General features: G+C 44.6%; 1 protein-coding gene across 1 annotated transcript in view; it reads left to right on the top strand.

Moving 5' to 3' along the window:
* The window catches only part of PTEN (phosphatase and tensin homolog), a 48,720-nt gene that overhangs the window by 12,352 nt on the left and 15,158 nt on the right, over nucleotides 1–21,210 (top strand). The window contains exons 2-5 of the mRNA XM_041404721.1: nucleotides 3,706–3,790; nucleotides 8,081–8,125; nucleotides 12,892–12,935; nucleotides 16,069–16,307. Of these exons, the coding sequence (XP_041260655.1) occupies nucleotides 3,706–3,790; nucleotides 8,081–8,125; nucleotides 12,892–12,935; nucleotides 16,069–16,307 (413 nt within the window). The remainder of the gene's footprint in view (nucleotides 1–3,705; nucleotides 3,791–8,080; nucleotides 8,126–12,891; nucleotides 12,936–16,068; nucleotides 16,308–21,210) is intronic.

Below are 21,210 nucleotides of genomic sequence, written 5' to 3'. Positions count from 1 at the left end.
AGAGGAGTTTCATTCCCCAGCATGGGGATAAAAACAGGCTGGGAGGGATGCAGGAACAATCATGCCCTCCACTTGCTGCAGATCTTGGGGTATCTTTTCACAGGATGAGTGGAAGAAGTTTGCTTTGTGACAACTTCTCCATTTAAGTGATGAAACTTCAATTTCTGCTCAGAGATTTAATTCATCTGTGCAAACAGCAGCACCACTTCCATTCTGTTCTTCCATCTTAGTGCTGCCTAAAGCAAAGGCATTCTTTGGTTGTTTTGAACCACCACAGAGTTTCAAAGCAACACATCAAGGCTGCCAGAGCCCCAGGAGCACTTGGACAATGCTCTCAGGGATGCACAGGATGGGATTGTTGGGGTGTGTGTGCAGGGCCAGGGTTGGGCAGGATCCCTCTGGGTCCCTTCCAGCTCGGGATATTTGATGGTTCTGCATCTCTTCACCGTGCTATCAGGAGTGTTTATGTCAGCATGTATTGAAAAGCCCCAAAATTCTCTTCCTCAGCAGTAAGAATGGGTTTGTGATTGCTGCTCGTGCTTCCCTTGGGAGCAGATGCAGCCTGGTGCCTGGAAGGGCGTCGCTGGGGCCGTGTCCTTTGGCACCAGCCCTGTGCAGACACCAGGGTGAGTCAGCAGTGGCTGTGAGCTGCATTCCAGTCTAATGCTTTGAGATAATCACTGAGGTGCTTCAGGACGATTATATTTAGGTGGGGGAGACATTGGCTTGTGTGTTTAAAAAAATTATCATGTTTTTCTAAAAACAGCCCTTCCTCCCCGTGAGGCCCACTGTTGGATATTTCGTTTTGAGCAAAGTTGAGTTGGGTTTTTGTGTGCTGTCAGGTTGCAAAGACCCAGCTCACACAAATTTTGAGCAAAGTTGAGTTGGGTTTTTGTGCTGTCAGGTTGCAAAGACCCAGATCACACAAGACAATTTTTAGTGAATCGGCATCACAGGCTCACAGAATAGTTGGGGTTGGAAGAGACCTCTGGAGATCATCCAGTCCAGCTCCCTCTCCAGGCAGGGTCACCTGGAGCAGCTGACACACGAGCACTTCCAGGTGGGCTTGGAATGTCTCCAGAGTGAGAAACTCAACACCCTCCCTGGGCAGTGCTCTGTTACCCTCCAGGGAAGTTTTCTTCCTCCTGTCAAGGTGGCCTCAGTAAATAGATTCATATTTCCCCCCCTCCACTCTGTTTGAAGTATTTTTTCATTGTCCTTGCTGGAACATTGGGGAACACCTTTTGCAATTCCCACTTTTGGTTTAAAATGTAAAAATTATTCTAATGGTCACAGAATCTTGGAATGGTTTAAGGGACCTTAAATCTCATGGTTTATGGAACCTTAAAGTGCCACCCTCTGCCATGGGCAGGGACACCTTCCACTATCCCAGGCTGCTCCAAACCCTGTCCAGCCTGGCCTGGGGCACTGCCAGGATCAGCTGAAGCACTCCCAGTGCCTCCTGGTTGCCCAGGTGCTGATCAGTCAGTCCAAGGCTGCACTCCTGATCCTGGAGAGCTTTCCCAGCCTGCTGGCTGCTGTGGGGCAGTCGTGCAGCAGTTTGGGAGTAGGAATGGCTGGGAGCTGTGCCCTTGAGCCAGGGAGGGGAGCAGGGAGAGCTGGGAGCTTCCAGCAGCCTGGGAGCGCCCCGGTTATTTTGGAATTTTTTATCTGCCTGTGCCTGCGTGTTTGGAGGCTTTGGTGTTTGGAGCAGTGTGTGAGCAGGCTGGGAACGCTGCTGTTGAGATGTTCTGTTCCCTTGGCTCAGGGGGTGTGTCTGCCTCTCTTGCACCAGCTGGGAATCCTGGAAAGTATCTCCTGTCTCAGCCCCTGGGAGAGGAGAAGCATCTGAGCGTCAACTATGGGCTGCAGTGCCTGAACAAATGTAGGAAAGCTCATGCAAATAGAAGCGTGAGCAAGTCACTCACAATTCACTGAAGTTTGGGCATCTGTCCCATGGGTGATGCTGCAGCTGAAACCGAGTTTTGTTTTGATGTGTCAAAATGAAATTGTTTTCCCCCGGTTGCCAGCATGAGGGTTTGTCTTCCACGAGAGGTGCTGTGGAAAGCAGACTGATATACTGGATTATTTTGCTGTGGTAATTTATGGTTTGTGTAGCCCTGCTGCTGAGAGCAGGATGCATGAGGATGGGCTTTGCAGGAGAAATGCTGGAATGGAACTGCGAGTAGGGAGGAATCAGGCTGAAATTGGGAAGGAGGAGGGAGTGATGGGGTGTATTAGCCAGATAATTCAGTTAATATAGTATAAAACCAATTTCTTCTGCTTATGGCAGGGAATAACTGATAGAACAGTGAAGACATTGCTAATTATATTGCACCTTTTGTTAATTAAAGAGGTGTGAACTGCTTGCTGAGTAAAATAGATCAGAGGGAAATTCAAAGTTTGTGATTTGAGGTTATCCCAAGCTCTATAAGTTAAGCACTTTAATGTTTAGTTGGGTTTTTTTCCCAATATGTGTTTTTTTAGTGTTTGGGCAAGTACAGAATAAACTGGAAACCAGACACAAACCTGTTTCAGTGTCTGTATTTAAAGCAGTCACAAATATTTATTTGGCTTACTCCAAAGCTTTTTCATAGTTTTCTCTTTGTCTGTACAAATGATCTGTTGAATGGCCCAAGCAGACCAATGTCTATTAATACTTGGATTACAACACAGTAAATGCTAATTTTTTTTTTTCCAAGAGTACAAAACATTATTTCCGTGTATTCAGTTCCTAATGTTTTTCTGAAGCCTTGCAGTTAATGGTGTCAATGCAGAACTTGGTCTGTGCTGCTCTGCTCTTGAGGACTTGTGGGAATTTTGCAAGGGTGGAGTAGAGTAGTTTGTGTCCTACTTCAGGCTTTTCTTTGTGCACAAGTAACTGGAATTTTAGTATCTTGGAAGCCAGTGCAGTATCTCCCATTCTGATGTGATTATTCTTTGGAGCTTTGGTATATTTTGACCCTGAAAATAAAAACGAGTCTTAAAAGGGTAGGATAATTTAGGTTGAGAGGGCCCTCTGGAAATCACCTCCTCCAGCCCCCCTTTTTAAAGCAGGGCCAACTTCAAACATATCATGCTTTGTTCTTGCTCCTGCTAAAATTAGTTTGAGGAGGAGTATGTTAATGTGGCAGGGTATGGGTTGTTTCGAGCTGCTGCTTTCATTTCTGGTTCACTCTTCAGCTGAGCTTTTTCACTACATTATCATTTCTAATAATGCTTTCAACTTGGGAGGACTTTCTTTTCTAGAACTCTGTTAAAAAAAAAAAAAATCCATATATAATTTCACCATGGGGAAAATAAATACCAGTAATTTTCTAGCAGTTCTTTACTACATCAACTCTAAATGTAAACTTAAAATTTTCTTATTTGCCCTTTTTCCTTAGCATTGATTTGTTTGGCTAAGAGGTACTTTTCTTAAATTCTTTTATCCTGGGTTGCCTTTGGCAAGTGAATTGCGGGTAGTTCAGAATAAGAAATGAGAATATTTGTTCAGAAGTGGGTGATTGTTGGGTTGTTTTTTTTTTTTTTTTGATAGGCAAGGTATATAACCCTTTTCAGATCTGCACATTCCCACCTATTGCATGCAGTCTGTTGAGTTGTTGCTCTGATTTGGGTACAGTTACACATTTGATTAATATCCATTTAATGCTTTTGTAGGCATTTCACATGCTTTATAAATATTTCCATGACTTGCATATTCAGATATTTATCCAAACATAATTGCTATGGGCTTTCCTGCGGAGAGGCTTGAAGGAGTGTACCGGAACAACATTGATGATGTAGTAAGGTAAGGCTTTCTTTTTCTTTTCCTTAACTTATAAAACTTGGAATCATCTTTTCTACACTCATTTATGTCCTGCTGAGGAAAGGCTGTGTTCCTGACTTGTAGAAATGCTGAGATATTTTTACATCTTGTAGATATTGCCTTAATAGCTATCCTGAAAAGTGCTGGAAACAACAAAAAAATGGGCAGGCTGCTGTTCTGGGTTGATCTCAAATGCATATAATCTGCTTTTTTAATGGGAAAATTTGACTACAGTAACTTGTGTTGGAGTAAAAAGAGGTTATTTACTTGTAGAAAGACATCAATCCAATGGCTCTCTTCAGTGTCAAGAGTTTCCTCAGGTAACTTATGGTATTTCAGGATAAGTTTGCCCTTATCCTTTCTTCAGTTGATAAACGAAGTGCTTGATTAGTAAATTCTGATTTCAAATTGCAAATACAGTAAACATTTGTTTCAAATAGTAAATTTGAAACGTATTTCAAATAGTAAATGTAAAAGTAAATTACTTTAAATAAAGGCTTTTACATTTGCTTGTGTTGAATAATTATGGAGTAGGAGAAAGATGACCTAAAATCTGTTAATGCTGGTAAAAAACCCCTATAGGTTCAGAAAAAGTCATTGCTCTGAACTGCTGGCTACAGTTGAGGAAGAGGTGGAGAGTGTTGTAGGAACACTGTTGTAATTCACTTAGTTAAAACCCTACCTGGAGAGTGTGAGAAGATGCATTAAAAACCAAACACTTGGTAGAAGCTGCCTAAAAAGTTTGTGGCTTTAGGGTTCAAAGTTGTGATTTTTTTGAAAAGTGATGCTTTTAGAGAGAGAGATCATTTGAGAGAGAGAGAGAGAGAGATCATTTGAAGTCCTGAGCTCAGTAGCTCTGTGAGAGACTCAGTCTTTGTGCTGAGGGATCATGCAGGAAGGTTTTCAGGGAAGGTGTTGGGTGTGTCTGGGCAAGGAGGTGCTTCTCCCAGCTGGGAGGTGTCACAGGGAGTGTCTGTCTCATAATTGTGCAAAGTGTTCCCACACAGCATCCTTGTGTCTGAACCGGAGAGACACGGGTTGGATGGATGGAGCACTCAGTGGATGCAGGACTGGCTGGATGGCTGCAGGCAAAGTGGTGTGGGCAGCAGCTCGTGGTCCCTGTGGAGACCAGGGGCAGCTGAGGTGGGGCTGGTGCTGCTCAGCAGCTCTGTGGGTGACACTGACAGAGGGATTGAGGCACCCTCAGCATGTCCAGTGGTGACACTGAGCTGTGGCTGTCAGTCACACGCTGGAGGGAAGGGATGGATCCAGAGGCACCTGGACAGGCTGGAGGGCTGAGCCTGCACCAACCTCAGCGAAGTGCTGGTGCTGCCCCTGGCTCAGGGCAACTCCCAGGGATCAATCCAGGGGATGAGCAGCTGGAGCAGCCCTGGAGAAGGAGCTGGGGGTGCTGGGGGTGAGAGCTGGGAGCCAGAACCCCCCCGTGCCCTGGGCTGAGCCCCAGCATGGGCAGCAGGGGAGGGGGGGATTCTGCCCCTCTGCCCCTGGGCTCAGCTGAGACCCCACCTGGTACTTCCAACATAAGAAGGATGTGGAACTCTTGGAGCAAGTCCAGAGGAGGCCACTGAGTTGCTTATGGGGCTGGAGCCAGGCAGGGGTGGCACCGCATGGACTTTAAGGTCTTTCACCACCCAAACTGTTCGGAGATTCCATGATTCTGCAGTTGTTGGCAGGCAAAACTAGAGCTGCAGGAATTTCCATGGGGATTGCAGCCAGGCTGGGACAGAAGGGAGCTGAGCTCCTCCATTCCCACCCTGGGAGGATTCCTCAGCCTCACCTGACAGTCCGTGCTCTGGAGGCAGTGGCTCCCTGCACAGCTGCACTCAGCTGGGCTCCAGGGGCTTGGTTTTGCATGTTCCACTGTCATGACGAAAATCACCATCCACAAATAGCACTGAGAGTGTCAGAGCCTGGAGCTGAGCTGGCTGGGGGAGGTGCAGTGCCTGCATTCTCTGCTGCCCTGGTGAGCAGGGGCATTATTCCCATGTTAGATTAGATATTAGGAAGAAATTCTTGGCTGGCAGGCCCTGGCACAGGGTGCCCAGAGCAGCTGGGGCTGCCCCTGGATCCCTGGCAGTGCCCAAGGCCAGGCTGGATGGAGCTTGGAGCATCCTGGGACAGTGGAAGGTGTCCCTGCTCATGGTAGGGCTGGAAGGAAATGAGCTTTAAATACCTTCCAACCTAAACCATTCTGTGGTTTATCCAATGTCCAGCCTTTGCCCCTGTCCCACAAGTTTCAAAGGTGGAGTTTATCAGGGACTGGATATTCCATTAGCTTTATAAAAAGATGCCTCTGACTTCTGGGAAAGAAAGCTGGCTGGAAATGTGGAATTTGTAGCTTGGGAAGGACCTTAAAGTCCATCTAGTGCCACCCCTGCCATGTCAGGGACACCTTCCACTATCCAGGCTGCTCCAAGCTCCAGTGTCCAACCTGGCCTTGGGCACTGCCAGGGATCCAGGGGCAGCCACAGCTGCTCTGGGCACCCTGTGCCAGGGCCTGCCCACCCTCCCAGCCAAGAATTTCTTCCTAATATCTAATCTAACATGAGAATAATGTAAATAAATATTGATAGGCAGGAGTCTTTGAAGGCCCTCTATCCATTCACAGCCTTGATTTCAGTAGCTTCTGGATGAAGGAAAATACATTTTAGTGGTTGAGTAGGTAGATATGTGTAAATTAGATTTTAGTACTGGAATGCCTATATAATTATTAAGCTGTCCATAAACACTCTCAAAAGGAGCAGTGATCACCTAAAAGCATCATCAACCAAATTAAGATAAGCAGAGATGTAAATTAAGTGGCTGCAGGGAACTGGATGCTCAAGTATTATTACATTTGTTGCCTTCTCTTTTAAACAAGAATAAAATGTGATCATGCAGCATTCAGCATGTTGCAGTCCTCATCTGCTCCAGTCATCTTTTTATTGGGGAGTTTTTTTCCAAGTGTTTTTTTGCAGAAATCCAAGGTGCTCAAGCTCCTGAGCAGTTGGTATTGAGCCAGGATCCAGCAGTGGGCTTTTTCTGAATAGCTGGTACCCTGACAAATTCCAGCCTGATGCTGGATGAGAAGTACAACCTGCACTGCTGGCTGTCTCCTGTGACTGACACTTGGAGAGGTTTTGGATGGAATTTTGTCCTTAAAAACATCCTTGCCTGGAAGCTTATACTCCACTCTGGGGATATTCCTGGAAAAGCAGAGCCAGCTCTCCTCACTCACTCTCTGGTGTGTGTTAACAAACAGGAACATCTCCTGAAACAAATCCCCTTATCCACCATCTTCCTGAGGCTCTCCAAGGCTGCCAACAGGGGCACCAGTGGCACTCATGGATTCTTTTTCCTGCTGCACTTGGAGTTTCACACTCACATCTGTTCCCATTTTAGTGCAGGCCTTTAACCACAGAGCTGTTCTAGGTTCTTCTGGAATATTATGACTGATAACCAGAGCTTGTTTTTGCTTGAGCTTTCCAGGATTTTAGCAGCTAGTGTTTCTTTTCAATTTGAACAGCATGTTCTGTCATGGCTAATTAAATTCCTTCTGGCTGATGTGCAGATACACACTGTTGATGATGTTAAGTGTAAACATTTGCATGTTATTTCTTCTTGCACATTGCCAGGTGACACATCATATATAATCACAGCAGTTCTGATGAATCATGCTTGCAGTTTGGCTCGCCGAGGCTTGTAGGGGAAGTTTGTGTTCCAAAGTGAGCATGGAAATGAAATGAGAGTGAAAAAGTGGAGTGGTCCTCCTTCCAAAACCCACAATATCACTGGGACAGACTTCAGTGGCAAATAATAAAAAATCTGGGGTTGAAGTGAATGATTCTGGCTGGAACTGGAACACAAGAGTTACTTTACCTGCTTTTCTTCCTTGTGGCAAAATGTTTGGCACAGGTGATTAAATAAGAAGTGTCTCCAGATACCTGGTGTGATCAATGCTTTCTGTTTGAAAATAACCAAGCCTTCCTCAGCTTCTTACAGTGACCTGCAGGTGGTTTAGGAATCAGAAAATCAGTCCATGTACAGTAAATATTTCAGTTTCAGGTCAGACCTTGCTTCCCTTAGTTGCATTAGTGTTATCCATGCTGTTGGATTATTTGGAGGAGTGAAGTTTCCAGCACTCTGCCTCCTTGATTTTTGGGCTTGGGAATGCAGAACTGCACATGCTGGGTGCTGCTTTAAGGATGCTGCAAATTAAGGTCAATATTATTTAATGTATATTCATGCATACTTTTTTTTTTTCTCTTGAAGGTTTTTGGATTCAAAGCATAAAAACCATTACAAGATATACAATCTGTAAGTATGCTCTTAAAGATACATTCTCCAAAATAATGACTTCTAAAAATAGCTGAGGAGTGCAAGTGGCTTGTTGCTGTCCTGAAGCAGAGCTGGAGATGTTTTGCACATTTCTTAAAACAATTAAGCCTGATTGAGAGCACTGGTACTTCATTTAGTGGAGCTGAGTGAGGTTAAATGAAATGCTGGTGTGTATTCATGTTACTTGAACGCTTTTAAATGACTTGGCATCCAGCCCATCTGGAGCTTGGGCCATGTGATTAAAAAGTGAAAAGTAATTCACAGCAGGCTTTCTGTAATGTATTAATGTCCAGTTGCCAAATGAATATTTTCCTGGATTTTTCTCTATTTTTTTTAAATGAAACTGCATTGGTACCAAGGCTCTGTTTGCCTCCTCCCTCTTCTGTGTCCCTGTTTATTACTTTTTAAAAAAAGCTGTTGGAGCAATTTGTGGTGGTTTGACTTCTCTGAAAATTTAGTTTCTGCAGAAAGCTGGTACTGTTACAGGAGCTTTCTGGTTTTGGCTTTATTTTTTTAGGTTTTTGTTGCTGTTCCTTCATCTAATTTATTCATTAGCTTCGACTAATTTCGTTTGTATAAATGACTTAGTGATGTCAAAGAGTCGTGGTTTTCCTACCCCTCATTTTTTTCCTAAAAATCCAAGTTGAAGATTGACTCTCTGAACTGTTACAGCTTTATTATTTTCTTTAATGAATATGTTTTTAAATATTTAGTTTTAATATAGTTTTAATTGAAAAACTACTGTAGTACTGAAATACATGACGTTGTAATCTGTCAGTCATTAAAGCAAATATTTAAAAATAAGGATTTAAATCTGCCTCTAGGTTAGCTAAGGGATTGTGCATCTGTTTTGTCTGATGTTGGAGAGAACTGACGGTAGAAGCTGAGGAACCTCCCAGTGCTCACTGAAGTTGTTGTGGGGCAGAAAAAGATACATAAAAAGAAGAGACACTGGTCACCTTTCATAGAGTTCAGTAGCAAAATTAGATTTTCCAGCTTAGGAAAATCAGAGTGTCATCCTTTTAATAGCTGGATAAAATTTCTGGGTGGAAAGGCCAGTGCTTCCCAGAAGAGCTGATGGCTCCTTGGCATGGAGGTGCAGGTAGAGGAGGTAACTCCTGGCTCTCTGCCTTTGGAATCTTCTGGAGCTCAGCAGATCTGGATCATTTAAACTCAAACTCCCCTGGTTCATCACTTCCCCCCTCAAGCCTCCTGGCAGCCCCTGCTTGTTTTGAGCAGCAGAGCAGAGCAAGGGCAGCTAAAGCCACTGTCCTGCTGCTGCCTGGGGCCAGTGCAGCTGTCACCTGCTGGGGAAGGTGGCTTTGGTGTCCCTGACAGGGCCTGGTGCTCAGCCCCTTGTTCCAGTGTGGCTCCAGAGGGGCCAGGTAACAACCAGAAAGGTTTTGTGTCAGAAAGGAGGATTTTAGGAAGACTGATGAGCACCTTTTTGAGTACCACCTGCCTGAGGAGCTCCTTGCTAAGTTTCCAGTTTGCTGTCTGCCAGCTGCCTCATTTTACTGTAAAAAGGCACAACTCAGTCCCCCAGCCCTGCACAGGAACAGCTTTTTAAAGTTTGTAAGGGAGAAGAGCAGTGATGAGACAAATGCATTTGACATTTCTTTTGCTGCTGTGTTTGTTTTCAGCTGTGGAAAAAACTTGCCCAGGTGTGCCAAAGGTTTTGTCTTCAGGTTCCTTATATAAAAATCTCTTTCCTTCTTGTTAACTACAAAACAATCACAAATGAATCTTGCTAGAATTACTTTATTCCTCCTCAGATGGAAAGTTTCAGAGGATAAAACTGTCTGGAGATATCTTAATGCTTATGCAGGCAAAATTTATACACGTGAAATGCCAATCAGGTGAATTGTGGCAAGGTTTGGTCAGGAGATGGGAAGGAGCTGCATCCATCAGGTGTTCCAGAGAACTCCATTTCTTCAGATTAAGCTGATCCTTTGTAAATAATGATCTATTGTCTGTGTTTCAAAGGAGGAGGTGGGAGTTCAGAGGAGTTACATTATTATAGTCAGAATTATTTCAAAATCTGTCATGGGATTTGAGTTCCCTTAAGGTAGCTGTTCCATGAAGTTGATAATAATGTGTGTGTTGAGCAGTTTTATCTAAAAGGATTTACAGATTTTTCTGAAACTGTCACTTATGCCCCATCCTCACATCTTGACTTTTAATTTCCCAACAGTTTGAGCAGTTTAATTTTCCTTCTTGTGTTGCTTCTCTCTTGTTTGCCTTTGCTATTTCTTCAGTACTCTCCTTAAATCTGTTTTAAATCTCTTTAAATCTCCTTTAAATCTGTTCTTCCACTTGGATCTCCTAACTTCCCATGCTGACAGATTGTCACCTGCCCTGGTGTAATCATCTCCATCTTCTCCAGTGGGTTTCCTTGAGCTGTCCTGCAGGCAGGTGGTTAAAGGAAGGAGCTGTGATGAAAATGGGGATTTTCTGTGCTTGCTGTGTCCCTGGGGCTGGGCTCTGGCAGAGGAAGCCCCAGGTCCTGTCAGCAGTGTCACCATGACTGATCAGCAGGGTGCCTGCCTGGCAGCACTTTGCTTCTGGGTTGCTTTAAACTCACTTTAATCCTAAGGAGGATCCTAAGAACAGCCAAACCCCTCCTTAACCCCAAAAATTCAAAAAAATATTCAGGTTTCATCTGGAGATCTGATGCTGTTTGAGTTATAATAGTGTTTAAAACCCCAGCCCAGATGCACTGGAAGCATTAAGTATCCCCAGAGTGTGTGTTGGTGGGGTTTCTGCTGCAGATACCCACAAATGTAGTGCAGCTGAGCCAGGAGCTCTGCACTGCTTGTCTTCAACCATTGCTTGTGTATCCTTGGTATCAACAAAACTATTTTTTAATCCCTCATGGTATTCTGCTCACTGATACTCTCTCAAAGTTCCAAATTTGATGGTTTTTCTGCCCATGTGTGGATTTTTAAAATGTTTTAAAGACTTTCATCTCTTAGTGCCCATTTGAGCTGGGTGTTTCTTTAGAAGGAAGCAGGAAACTTTCCTGGATAAGATGCTTTGTGGTAACTGCTTTGCTTCCCAGCAGCTTCCCAAGTTCCTGTGCTGCTGGCTGCTCCATCCCCCTTGGATGAACATCCTGCATCCAGCCTCTCTTGTCAAAGGCTCCAGTCCCCTCTGCCAGCTTAACTTGGTCACTTCTGACCCAGAGCAAGTGTCAGCAATGTGATTGGAGCTGTTAGAGCTGCCAGGCTTTTCCCTAGCAGAGGATAGAGCTGAGAAGGCTCTGGAATTCAGGGAAAGGGAAGCCCTGAGAGCATGTGCAGCCCCAGCAGAGCTGCCTGTGGCTGTGTCATGGGCAGAGCTCAGGGCAGTGCTGGGAGGCTCCAGTTACAGTCACACAAGGAGCAGCCCAAAGGTTTGTGTGTCTGAAAGTGTCAGCTAAGCTCTGCATGGCTCCAGAGGCTGCAGTCATGACATACCTGGGAAGCAGAGACGAGTTCATAGCACTCCTGAAACTGGTGTGGGAATTGAAATCCTGTGAAGAGCACAGGCTGTAATCAGAACTGAAGGTCTAGGTGTGATTTGTCTGCTGAAATGACTGCAGCAGTTGTGTTTCAGCCTGGTGTCCTCTTTCATAGAATCCCAGAATGGTTTGGGTTGGAAGGACCTTAAACACCATCATGTTCCACCCCCCTGCAGTGGGCAGGGATGCCATTCTCTAGGTCAGGCTGCTCAGGTCCCCATCCAAGCTGGTCTTGGCAGGATTTGAGGCAGGATTGTTCTCAGTTTTCCTTTCTGAACTGCACTCTACTCACATCATCTTCCCTGCAGGGAGCAGCTCCAAGAAAAATTCTGGAGGGTATCCACTCTTGCCTTCTTTCCCCTTAGCCCAAGATCTGATCTGGTTGTTCCTTAGGGTGCTGGTTTAGAGCCCAGCTGAGGGGTGGTTTGTGTCTCATCACTGCTGTTTATCCCTGGGCAAGGCAAATCCAGTGTGGTTTGCTGTGTTTTTGTCTCTGTGAGTGGGGAGAGACTGCTGCAGCTCCAGAGCCTTCAGAAATGGGCTGCAAATACCCACAATTTAGTGCAGCTGAGCCAGGATTGTGTTCAACCATTGATTTTGTATCCTTGGTGTCAACAAAACTATTTTTTAATCCCTCATGGTGTTCTACTCAATGTGCCATTTCTCAGGTCTGAGGGGGAACGTGGCTGCCTGGCCTTCAGGGGTCACTTAAATTCAGGAATCAATGCCAAGTGACAGAGCAGTGCCACAATCTCTGCTTGGTACAAGTGATCTGTGAGAATGTTAGTGGGGTTTGTGGTGGATGTCCTTGTGATCCCCATTGCTCTGAGCACCCACAGTGCTGCTGAGGCACCCTGAGCTGTGTCCTGGGTTCAGCATCCCTGCGTGAAGGTCACAGCTGTCTGCTCTCCAGGTGTTTGGCAGCACAAAGCTGCTCCAGTGCTGGAGCTGCTCATGCTCAGGGTTAGAAGGTGAATACTCAACTCATACTTGCATAAATTGAGTCACACTGACTAAAACATAGCCATGGACTACAATTACCAGAGGGTAAGTATTTGCCTTTCAGTAAAATAATTCACTTTTTAGTGAGCAGTCTGCTGCAAAACAGTTGTTTTTTTTCCTGTGTGTAACCTCTAGTTTTAAATCATAAAGGTGATGGGCATGCATGATTTTCCAGGGTGTGACAGATGCTGGGAGTGCCTCAGAGACTTGCCTTGAACTCTTGTCTATTTTTCTTTTTCAGATGTGCTGAAAGACATTATGACACCGCCAAATTTAACTGCAGAGGTAGGTTTTTACTGCCTGATGTGTGTTCTCTTTAAACCTCAGTGAATGAAGGCCTAAAGGAGGAGCTGATGAATAGTCATGTAGGAGATTTGGGCACAAGGAATGATGTCAGATTGCTTTGAGTCACTGGAAAAACTTGCTATATTCTTGGTGCTTTCAAAGTGTGTTCCTGACAGTTAAAGATCAAGATCTAATAAAAAGTCTATAGTTGCAAAAAAAAATTTCTGCAGAATGGGTTACACAGAAGTTTCAGTTCAGTTCAGTACAAATTCCTTGTACAATTTACATGTGAGGCTCAGAGGAGTCTGGTTTTTATGAAGGATGGAAATGGAGAATGTTTAAACCATTATCACTATGTGTATAAAGCAACTTTGGGAAGATAAAAAAAAACAAACTAATTCCCATGTGATGTCTCTTAGAAATGAGCTGGGTCTTAGATGCTCTGCAGAGCTGCTAAAAGCAGTGGGGAGTCTTTCAGGGTGTCTTTTGACCTTGTGAGTGGATACTGATGTAGCTTTGTGTCAGAATTACCTCTCCAGGTGATAAATAAATGCAGATTTACCTTTGTTCTTTGGGCAGAGGTGCATTTCTTGCTCAGAAGTTGTAGTTCCTGTGCTTCAGATGAGGGTAGATGAGGAGTCCTCGTGCCTACGGAATCGCAGGAGATGAACAAATTTTTGGGCTTCTTCTTCATCATAGCAATGGCTCAAATTCTATTTTCCATTATTATTATTTTAAACCATCCATCTAGTTATGGAAGAGGGTTTAGAACGTGACCAAAATGTAATTGGCTGCTTTAATGTCTGAATATAGAAGGGCTGAAATTGTCTTGCTGAAGTCGTCAGCGCTTCTGATTTGCTCTTAGGATTTTGAATGACAGTGCCCTGAAACCTCACTCCATACTCACCAGCAAGGAAAAAGTATTTTAGGATCTGCTTGAGCAGAGCTTTGGGGAAGAAGAGAAGAGGACATGTTCTAATAGGGCCACAACATATGTTTGCTTGAGTTTCTGCTTTCTGATACGGGGGTGCTCAGCTCCCTTCGCTGTCAATCCCAGCCCCAAACGCTGTTTGTGACAGCACCTTTCACAGCTCCTCTGCACAAGACATGCTGCATCCCCGAATTAGTTAACCTCAGATAACCAAATTGGTGACTCAGGACTTCCCTAAGCACGGGAACAAAAGTTGTGCTTGAAAATCTCCTGAAGTGAACTGACTGCAAAGGGAACTTCTGATTGTACTGAACATGAAGCACCAGAATAGTTCATTATTCACCCAGGATGATCTTGCATCACATTAAACCCCAAACACTGAAAGCTCTTCATCTTCTTTGGGAAGTAGCTTTGTGTCCATGGTTTTTCCAGTTTCTAAAATCCTTCCATGCTGGAATTGCCTTCTGCTTTGCCACTGATTTTCTTTTTTTAAACTCTTACGTGCTATGGGATTCTTCTTGCAATGTGTAGGGGCTGGAAAAGAGAGCAAGCAGGATTAATCTCCATTGTAAGGAATCAAAATCCATGGAGGAGCTGCACCTTCTCAAGGCCCTGCTCAAGGCTGTGCAGCTTAATGTTTCTTTCCTCTTAATCCCTGCATACCATCCCAGGGCACCCATTTCATCTTCTCACTCCAGCTTTGAAAAAAGTATCACAAGTTTTGTCTTTGATTCCAAATCCTTGAGAGCATCTTCAGCATCCTGTGACTACTTGGGAGTTTTCAGGCTGTTCTTTCAGGACTCCTTCACTCCCCTTTTCATGGAAATCTTGCTGGCTGTGGTTTTGATAAACTTAAAGCTGTACAGACAAATTTGCAGCATTTTTGCAGCTTCTTCTCTTAGAGATTTCTAAATAAATTCCATCTTTAGGTTCACATAAAACTTTTAAGGATCATTTGGGGAGCCTTTGGATCTCCCATGTGGAAGAGTTCATGTGTTCATGTTTGTGAACATGTGTTGCCTCTTTAGCAAAGATTATTCACTTTATCAGCCTCCCCATTTTTTTTCTGGGAGATGAAGTGGGGCGGGGGGGCAGTTTGTCCTGTGAGTGAGTAAAGTTGGTGATCCCTCCAAAAGGCTGTGGACTTGTCCTGCAGCCCTTCAGCAGTTCCATAGCTTCATCCCTCGCTTCTGCTCTTGGAGTCCTTGGGGATTCATCAAAAGGAGCCTTGCATGTGTGACTGCGGAGTGGTGCTTACAAAACCAGTACAGACACTTGCCAGAAAAATGAAAAGTATTCATTTTTAGCCCAGAAAAGGAAATGGTGTCTCTAGCTGAGGATTTTGAAGTGTACCAGAGTTGTGTTTGTAAGATCCCAAGGCTGTGGGTGGAGAATTGGGGTGCACTTCATTAAGTGCTGTTGTGCTGAAACCAGAACATTGTGTGTAGTTCTGCTGGTCAGGGTGATATTGTCCCTCATCTGATCTCAGGTGGGAGAAGTTTGGGTGCTTCTCTCTGCTTAGTGCTTATTTTTAGCTCTCTTGAGTTTTCTTGCATTTCCTGCATCACTTGAAATTCTTTTCATCCCTAGATGGAAAAGTGTGTGTGGGTACACCCATTATCAGAAAGGACAGCACTGTTCAGTGCTTTGACTCTAAACCCCATAAGCATTGGCAGTGCCTTACCTGAGATTTCTCTCCCAATTACCATTTTTGAAATCTGGAAATGGCAGGTTTTTGTTTCACAAGGCCTTTGAGCAGATTCTGAGACTTTGTTCCCAATGCAGACCCAGCCATGTTCAGTAATTTTTCAGCAAAGTTCCTGTTGTCTGCTCAGTGACTGAGGTCCGGCCTTGTTCTCTCTCAGCAGGTAGTTTAATTATTGCTGGAGTAATGGCTTTTCACAAGGTTATTCTGTGTGCCAGCAAGCTCTTAAATTCTGGAAAATTCATGTTACAGAGCCTGTGCAGCTCAGCTCAATAGAGGTGTGAAATAGTTGCTCCATGGGGCAGGATGCCTGCTTACAGATTAATGGAGAAATGTCTGCAGTGCTTATGATACACTGAATAATACTGGAATTAAAAATACATATCAGTATGTGAGATGGGGTGGTGAATAACTTAATTTTTACATGCTTGTCACAAAGGTGACCTGAGCTTGCTTTGCCTTTTGAGGTCCTGATGAACTCTTCCTTCTCCCTGCAGTTGCACAGTACCCTTTTGAAGACCATAACCCACCACAGCTGGAGCTCATCAAACCTTTTTGTGAAGATCTTGACCAGTGGCTAAGTGAAGATGACAATCATGTGGCAGCAATCCACTGTAAAGCTGGAAAGGGACGAACTGGTGTAATGATTTGTGCATATTTGTTGCATCGAGGCAAGTTTTTAAGGGCCCAAGAAGCCCTAGATTTCTATGGGGAAGTAAGGACCAGAGACAAGAAGGTGAGCTGTTGCTGTTCTTCTGTCCCTCTACCTAAAACTTGCTGCTTTTCCTCCTTGAGATCCATTTGATGCTCAAACCCTTTAAGTTGTGTTGTCTGATTTACCTCCAATAGGATTAGATCACTGCAGCTGGAAAAGGAAAAGCTTTAGTCACAACATTAAACCTGATTTTAACATGTCCTCTCCAAGAAGACCTGGCCAGTTGATTTTAAATGGCTTTTTCAGCACTGTTCTGCTACCTGGTGCATCAGAGGGGCAGTGAACTTTCTCATTCAGCATTTTCAGCCCAAATGAGAGGATTGTTCCAGCTGATTTTGCCTGAATGGATGAGTTGTTCATCTCCTCAGGTTCCCTTAACCTCTGTGGTGGGGTTTGGAGGTGCATAGGGGAATATCCCAACTGGAAGGCCCTTATTGTTGGATGCCCCTTGTCTGTAAAGGGTAGTTAAGGACCTTTCTGGCAGGGTTAGCCTCATTAATGAGAATTTAACTTCCTTATTTGAAATTTTCTCCTAAGATGATAAGATGTGAATTTTAAGGTCATTTTAACAAGTTTCCCTGTTCATCTTCCATTATTTCCTTGAGTGTGTTGGTTGAGCATCCCAGGGGGATCACCCTGCAAGCCAGTTTCAACCTCCTGAAGCACAGAGCTCTCCCTGTTCCTGCAGTATTTACACAAAGTATTAATTTCAGTGTGTTGGTCTCCAATAAGAAGAGCTTCATGTCTGAAGGCTCTTAAGAGTATCAATGTCCCATAAAGGATTTTAGAATTTGGCTGTTAATTCATTGGAAGGAGTAAGAAACTCCTCAGTCTGCTCTGCTGACAAGGTGGAGCTGTTATTCCATGTACTGCTGAGTTGGTTGTGGTGTCATGCTGGAGTGGAGACAAGATCAAGATTTCCCATCAAAACTTGTGGCTTTTGGTAAAAGTGCATGAGAGAGGCTAGGAATGAGCAGTGTGCTGAATAAACAGAGCAGATTACTCCTGCTGATAAGGGTTATCTCCAGAGCTGGATAAAGCAGCATGAAAGCTACAGAACTAAGCAAATACACAGTGAAATGTTGTGCCTCAGTTTCCCTTTGTGAAAAGAAGGTTGTATTTCTGCAGGTTGGGGGTAAGGCCAGTTGGGGTTTATCAGTACCCCAGGGATACCTTGGGCATCTTGGAGGGGAGGGAGAACTCGGTAAACAGGAGTAGGGAGAGCCTTGTTTACCTGACTGTAAATACTGTCTGTAACCAACAGCTTGTTTTGGTTTCAGTGTCTCTGCTGCAAGAGTTGACTTTTTTCCCTTCCAGCTCCACTTGAGCCTGGTTATCTTGATGTGGCCAGTGGGCAGCATGTGATTCACATAATCCTTCAGTAGTGTTTATAAACAGGTATTCCAGTGCAGGTTTCTGGAGCCTTTTCTTCCCTTGTGGCCCATATTTCAGTGTTATATGTCAAGTGCTGCTCTCTGATTTGATATTTCACCACACCTTTGTATAACTGACTTCCTCAATTCAAAGTCAATGAGGCATCAAAAGAGCTGTTTGCACAAAGGGACAAGCAAATGCCTTTTTTCTTTCTTTTTGGGCCAACATAGATATCATAAAGGAAAACTGGCTTTAATAAGGACCAGACTTTCTTGGTGTAAAGCAAGGACAACTTTGCACCTGTAGCTGCTGAGAACAGCCCAGCTACAATCACTGGTGCCATTAATGCTCACAGCAGAGCGCTGCTGCGAGGGCTCAGGCTGTGCTGGCAGGAAGTGTGAGTCTAATTGCAAGAGGAAGTATGACTAATTGGTCAAGAGCACAGCCCTGAGTACTTCTGGAGCCAGCTTTTCCCAAGTGCCTGCTGGGAGAAGCAGCTCCAGGGAGGCCTTTGCACCATCAAGTGGGAGTTGTTGGAGGTGAGGCTCAGAGTTGCTGCACAGGCTGTTCTTGTGCTGGGTAACAAGACATGGCAGAGCCCAGGCTGTCTCTGAGCAAACCCTCTCCCGGGGTATTTTATTTCCTCTACAAGCTGCCTCTTCTGGCTTCTGAAACTCTTTGTAGTGGGGGGAGCTTAGTCAGAAGAAGGGAGTGGTGAAGATTAGGAAGTGTGGGCTTCATGGTTGTGTCTGTCTGACTCCACCACTGTAGAACATGACTGACTTTTGTTTTCCTTTTGAACCAAAGGAGACAAAGGGTTTTCTGAAATGGGATAAAGAACTGTACTTGTCTGTTGTCAGAGCTGGGGAAGAAGTAACCCCCCCCAAGAAGTCTTCTAAAGAAGCTGCTGCTTCCACTGTTTGAAGTGATTAGTTTATCCCACTTTTCCCTTATGATAGATACTGACACACTACTCTAGTGACAAAGGCTGGCAGCTTACCTTCCCACAGCTGGGGAAGGTCTTGATTTATTCCTGCTTCTGCCTTGGAGGGTTTTGTGTTGAGAATTAGGCTTGGAAAGCATCTCAGTGGGTAGGGATCAGCTGTTCAAGTGCTGGAGATGATCCACTCAGGAGCATTCTTTGAGCACCATAGAGTTTTATTTTCAAGGATGGCTCCTAAGAGTTCTCATATGGGGAAAGGCGGAGAGAGTTGGAGTTGTTCAGCCTAGAGAAGAGAAGCCTTGGGGTGACCTCATTGTGGCCTTCAGTACCTGAAGGAGCTGACAAGAAGTGTGGAGAGAGACTGTACGAGGGCCTGGAGGAACAGGACCAGGGGAATGGCGTCATGCTGACAGAGTAGGGTTAGATGGGATATTGGGAAGGAATTCTACCCTGGGAGGGTTGGGAGTGCCCAGAGAAGCTGTGGCTGCCCCTGGATCTCTGCAGGTGTCCAAGGCCAGGCTGGATATTGGAGTTTGAAGCCACCTGGGATGGTGGAAGGTGTCCCTGCCCATGGCAGGAGGTGACACTGGAAGGGCTTTAAGTCCCAGCCCAGACCATGGTGTGTTTCTGTGGTGTTGCTATAACAGAAGAGGAAGTGAAACCCAATTACTTTGTGTGAGGAAGCCTCAGAATGACCCTGTGAGCAGGGCAGAGTTCCCACGTCTGATGTCAGAGCTCATCAGTCGTGGTGTCTGTTGGGTGGACGTGCTCGGGTGCCAGCCTCTGCCAAACCTGGTGCTCTGAGGCTGCAGCTTCACTCTCGCAGTGGGGTGTGTTCTGAAGGGAGTGTGGGAATATTGTTTCCAAAATATTTGTTCTTCATAGTCCTGCCTGTGCTACGTTGAGAGGAGAACCTGCCAGTGTTTGGGATGCCCTGGGAAGCTCTGGCTTAGGGACCAGAGGAGCTTATCTCACATCCATTTAAAAATTGTGGTGGTGGTAGATGGGAAATACAAGCTTCAACTACTCCCTGTCCTTATTCTTCTGGGGTAAAAGTGAGTGCTGGTTGATTGCACCCCTTAGAATGTTGTTAATTTCTTAGGAAAGTGTTCTGCTTGGAATCCAGATGTTTGGAAATGGAGAACTCAAGAGTTCTGCTTCAGTGGGACTGGTTTTAGGATCTAAGGGCTGTGTCTCCAGGAAGTCAGACTGTGGCTGCAGGGCTAAAACTGCCCTGTTGGACAAGAACTGGCTTTGCTGTGGTTTTGACTGTCAGTGTGAACGTGTTCCCTTGGTTCTGCTCCCAGCCTGGCTTGTCCTGGCCAGGTGTCTGGGGTTTTTCCTTAGGACACATCCATTATGGCCTGAGGAAGCTCTGGGCAGGGAAGGATGTGTTCTCCTGTTCTCCTCACCTCTGTGCTTTCCTCCTGCCTGACAGCCCTGGCAAGCACTGCTGGGGCTGGGATTTGCTCAGTCCTGAAGCTCAGATCCCAGGAAGGAGAATTTGCTCAGTCCTGAAGCTCAGATCCCAGGAAGGACAATTTCAGAGCTCCCTTAAGGAGTGGGTGGGATAAGCACTGAGGACATCTGAGCCAAAACCAGGGCCAGTGTACAAGGCTGCTTGGGAAGGTCATTGTGCAAGTGCTCAAGGGAAAGGGCTTTTGTGTAGTTTAGAAGCAGCTCAAGTGATAAGGAGACATAATAATCAACATTTTAAAAAAATGGCAGGAAGTGACTATTTTCATGTGAGCATAATAGAGATTTACTAAATTAAAAGCACTCTGGCTACTCTTAGCTCCTGGCTGTTGTGACGTGAAACTAAAAGTTTATAGAAATATGAGGCCTAGGTTTTGTTACCAAATGCTCACAGACTTGTGTATGAAAAATCTTTGTTTATATCCAGTTTATTCTAATTCCACGTTAATTTTAATCAGAAAGATTTCTTAAGGATGCTCTTGCAAGTCTGCAGTAACAGATTGTTCTACACCATGTAATGCATTTTCTGGGAAATGAAACAATTTTTCATCTCTATCAATTTTACTTGAAAGTAGTGGCTCTAAAAGTTTTAAAACTTTTCCCTTATTTGAAGCTTTGAGGTGATTTAAAATCAGTAATAAAAACATTCTTAGGTTTTATGCTCTCAAAGCAAATGTTTACCTCAGAGTTTGAACACTTTGGACTGTTGGGCCTGTTTTAATGAAACTTTCCACATTTTTGGGAAAATATTCCAGGATGTTTGGTAAAGAGAAGGCAGCACCAGTCTTGAGTACAGTGATATTAGCAAACATTAGTCTTTTGATTTAAAGTGCTGTCAGAATGTAATTGCTGTAGTGGTAGATTTTAGAATTCCTAAATTTAGTGGTTCTTTAAAGTTAGAGTACGTTCAAGACACCTCTTGTTAAACATTTTTTGCTCTCCATCCCCAAAAAAGCAGCAGCATGAGACTATTTTTGACATGACCCTCAGGGTGTCTGTGGTGTTTGTTCTTAACAAATGAGAAAAATCTGCATTCTTTGCTTCATTGCTGGACATGGATGTTTGGAGAGCACAGAATCACAGAAGGGTTGGAAGAGTCCTTAGAGGGCTGTTGGAGCCTTCCTGCCATGG

Source organism: Onychostruthus taczanowskii, unplaced genomic scaffold (genome assembly GCF_017590055.1).
Source record: "Onychostruthus taczanowskii isolate IOZ18803 unplaced genomic scaffold, ASM1759005v1 scaffold22, whole genome shotgun sequence".
NCBI classification, from domain to species: domain Eukaryota; kingdom Metazoa; phylum Chordata; class Aves; order Passeriformes; family Passeridae; genus Onychostruthus; species Onychostruthus taczanowskii.
The sequence above is the reverse complement of the archived record's forward strand: the minus strand, read 5'-3'. Positions and strand labels throughout refer to the sequence as shown.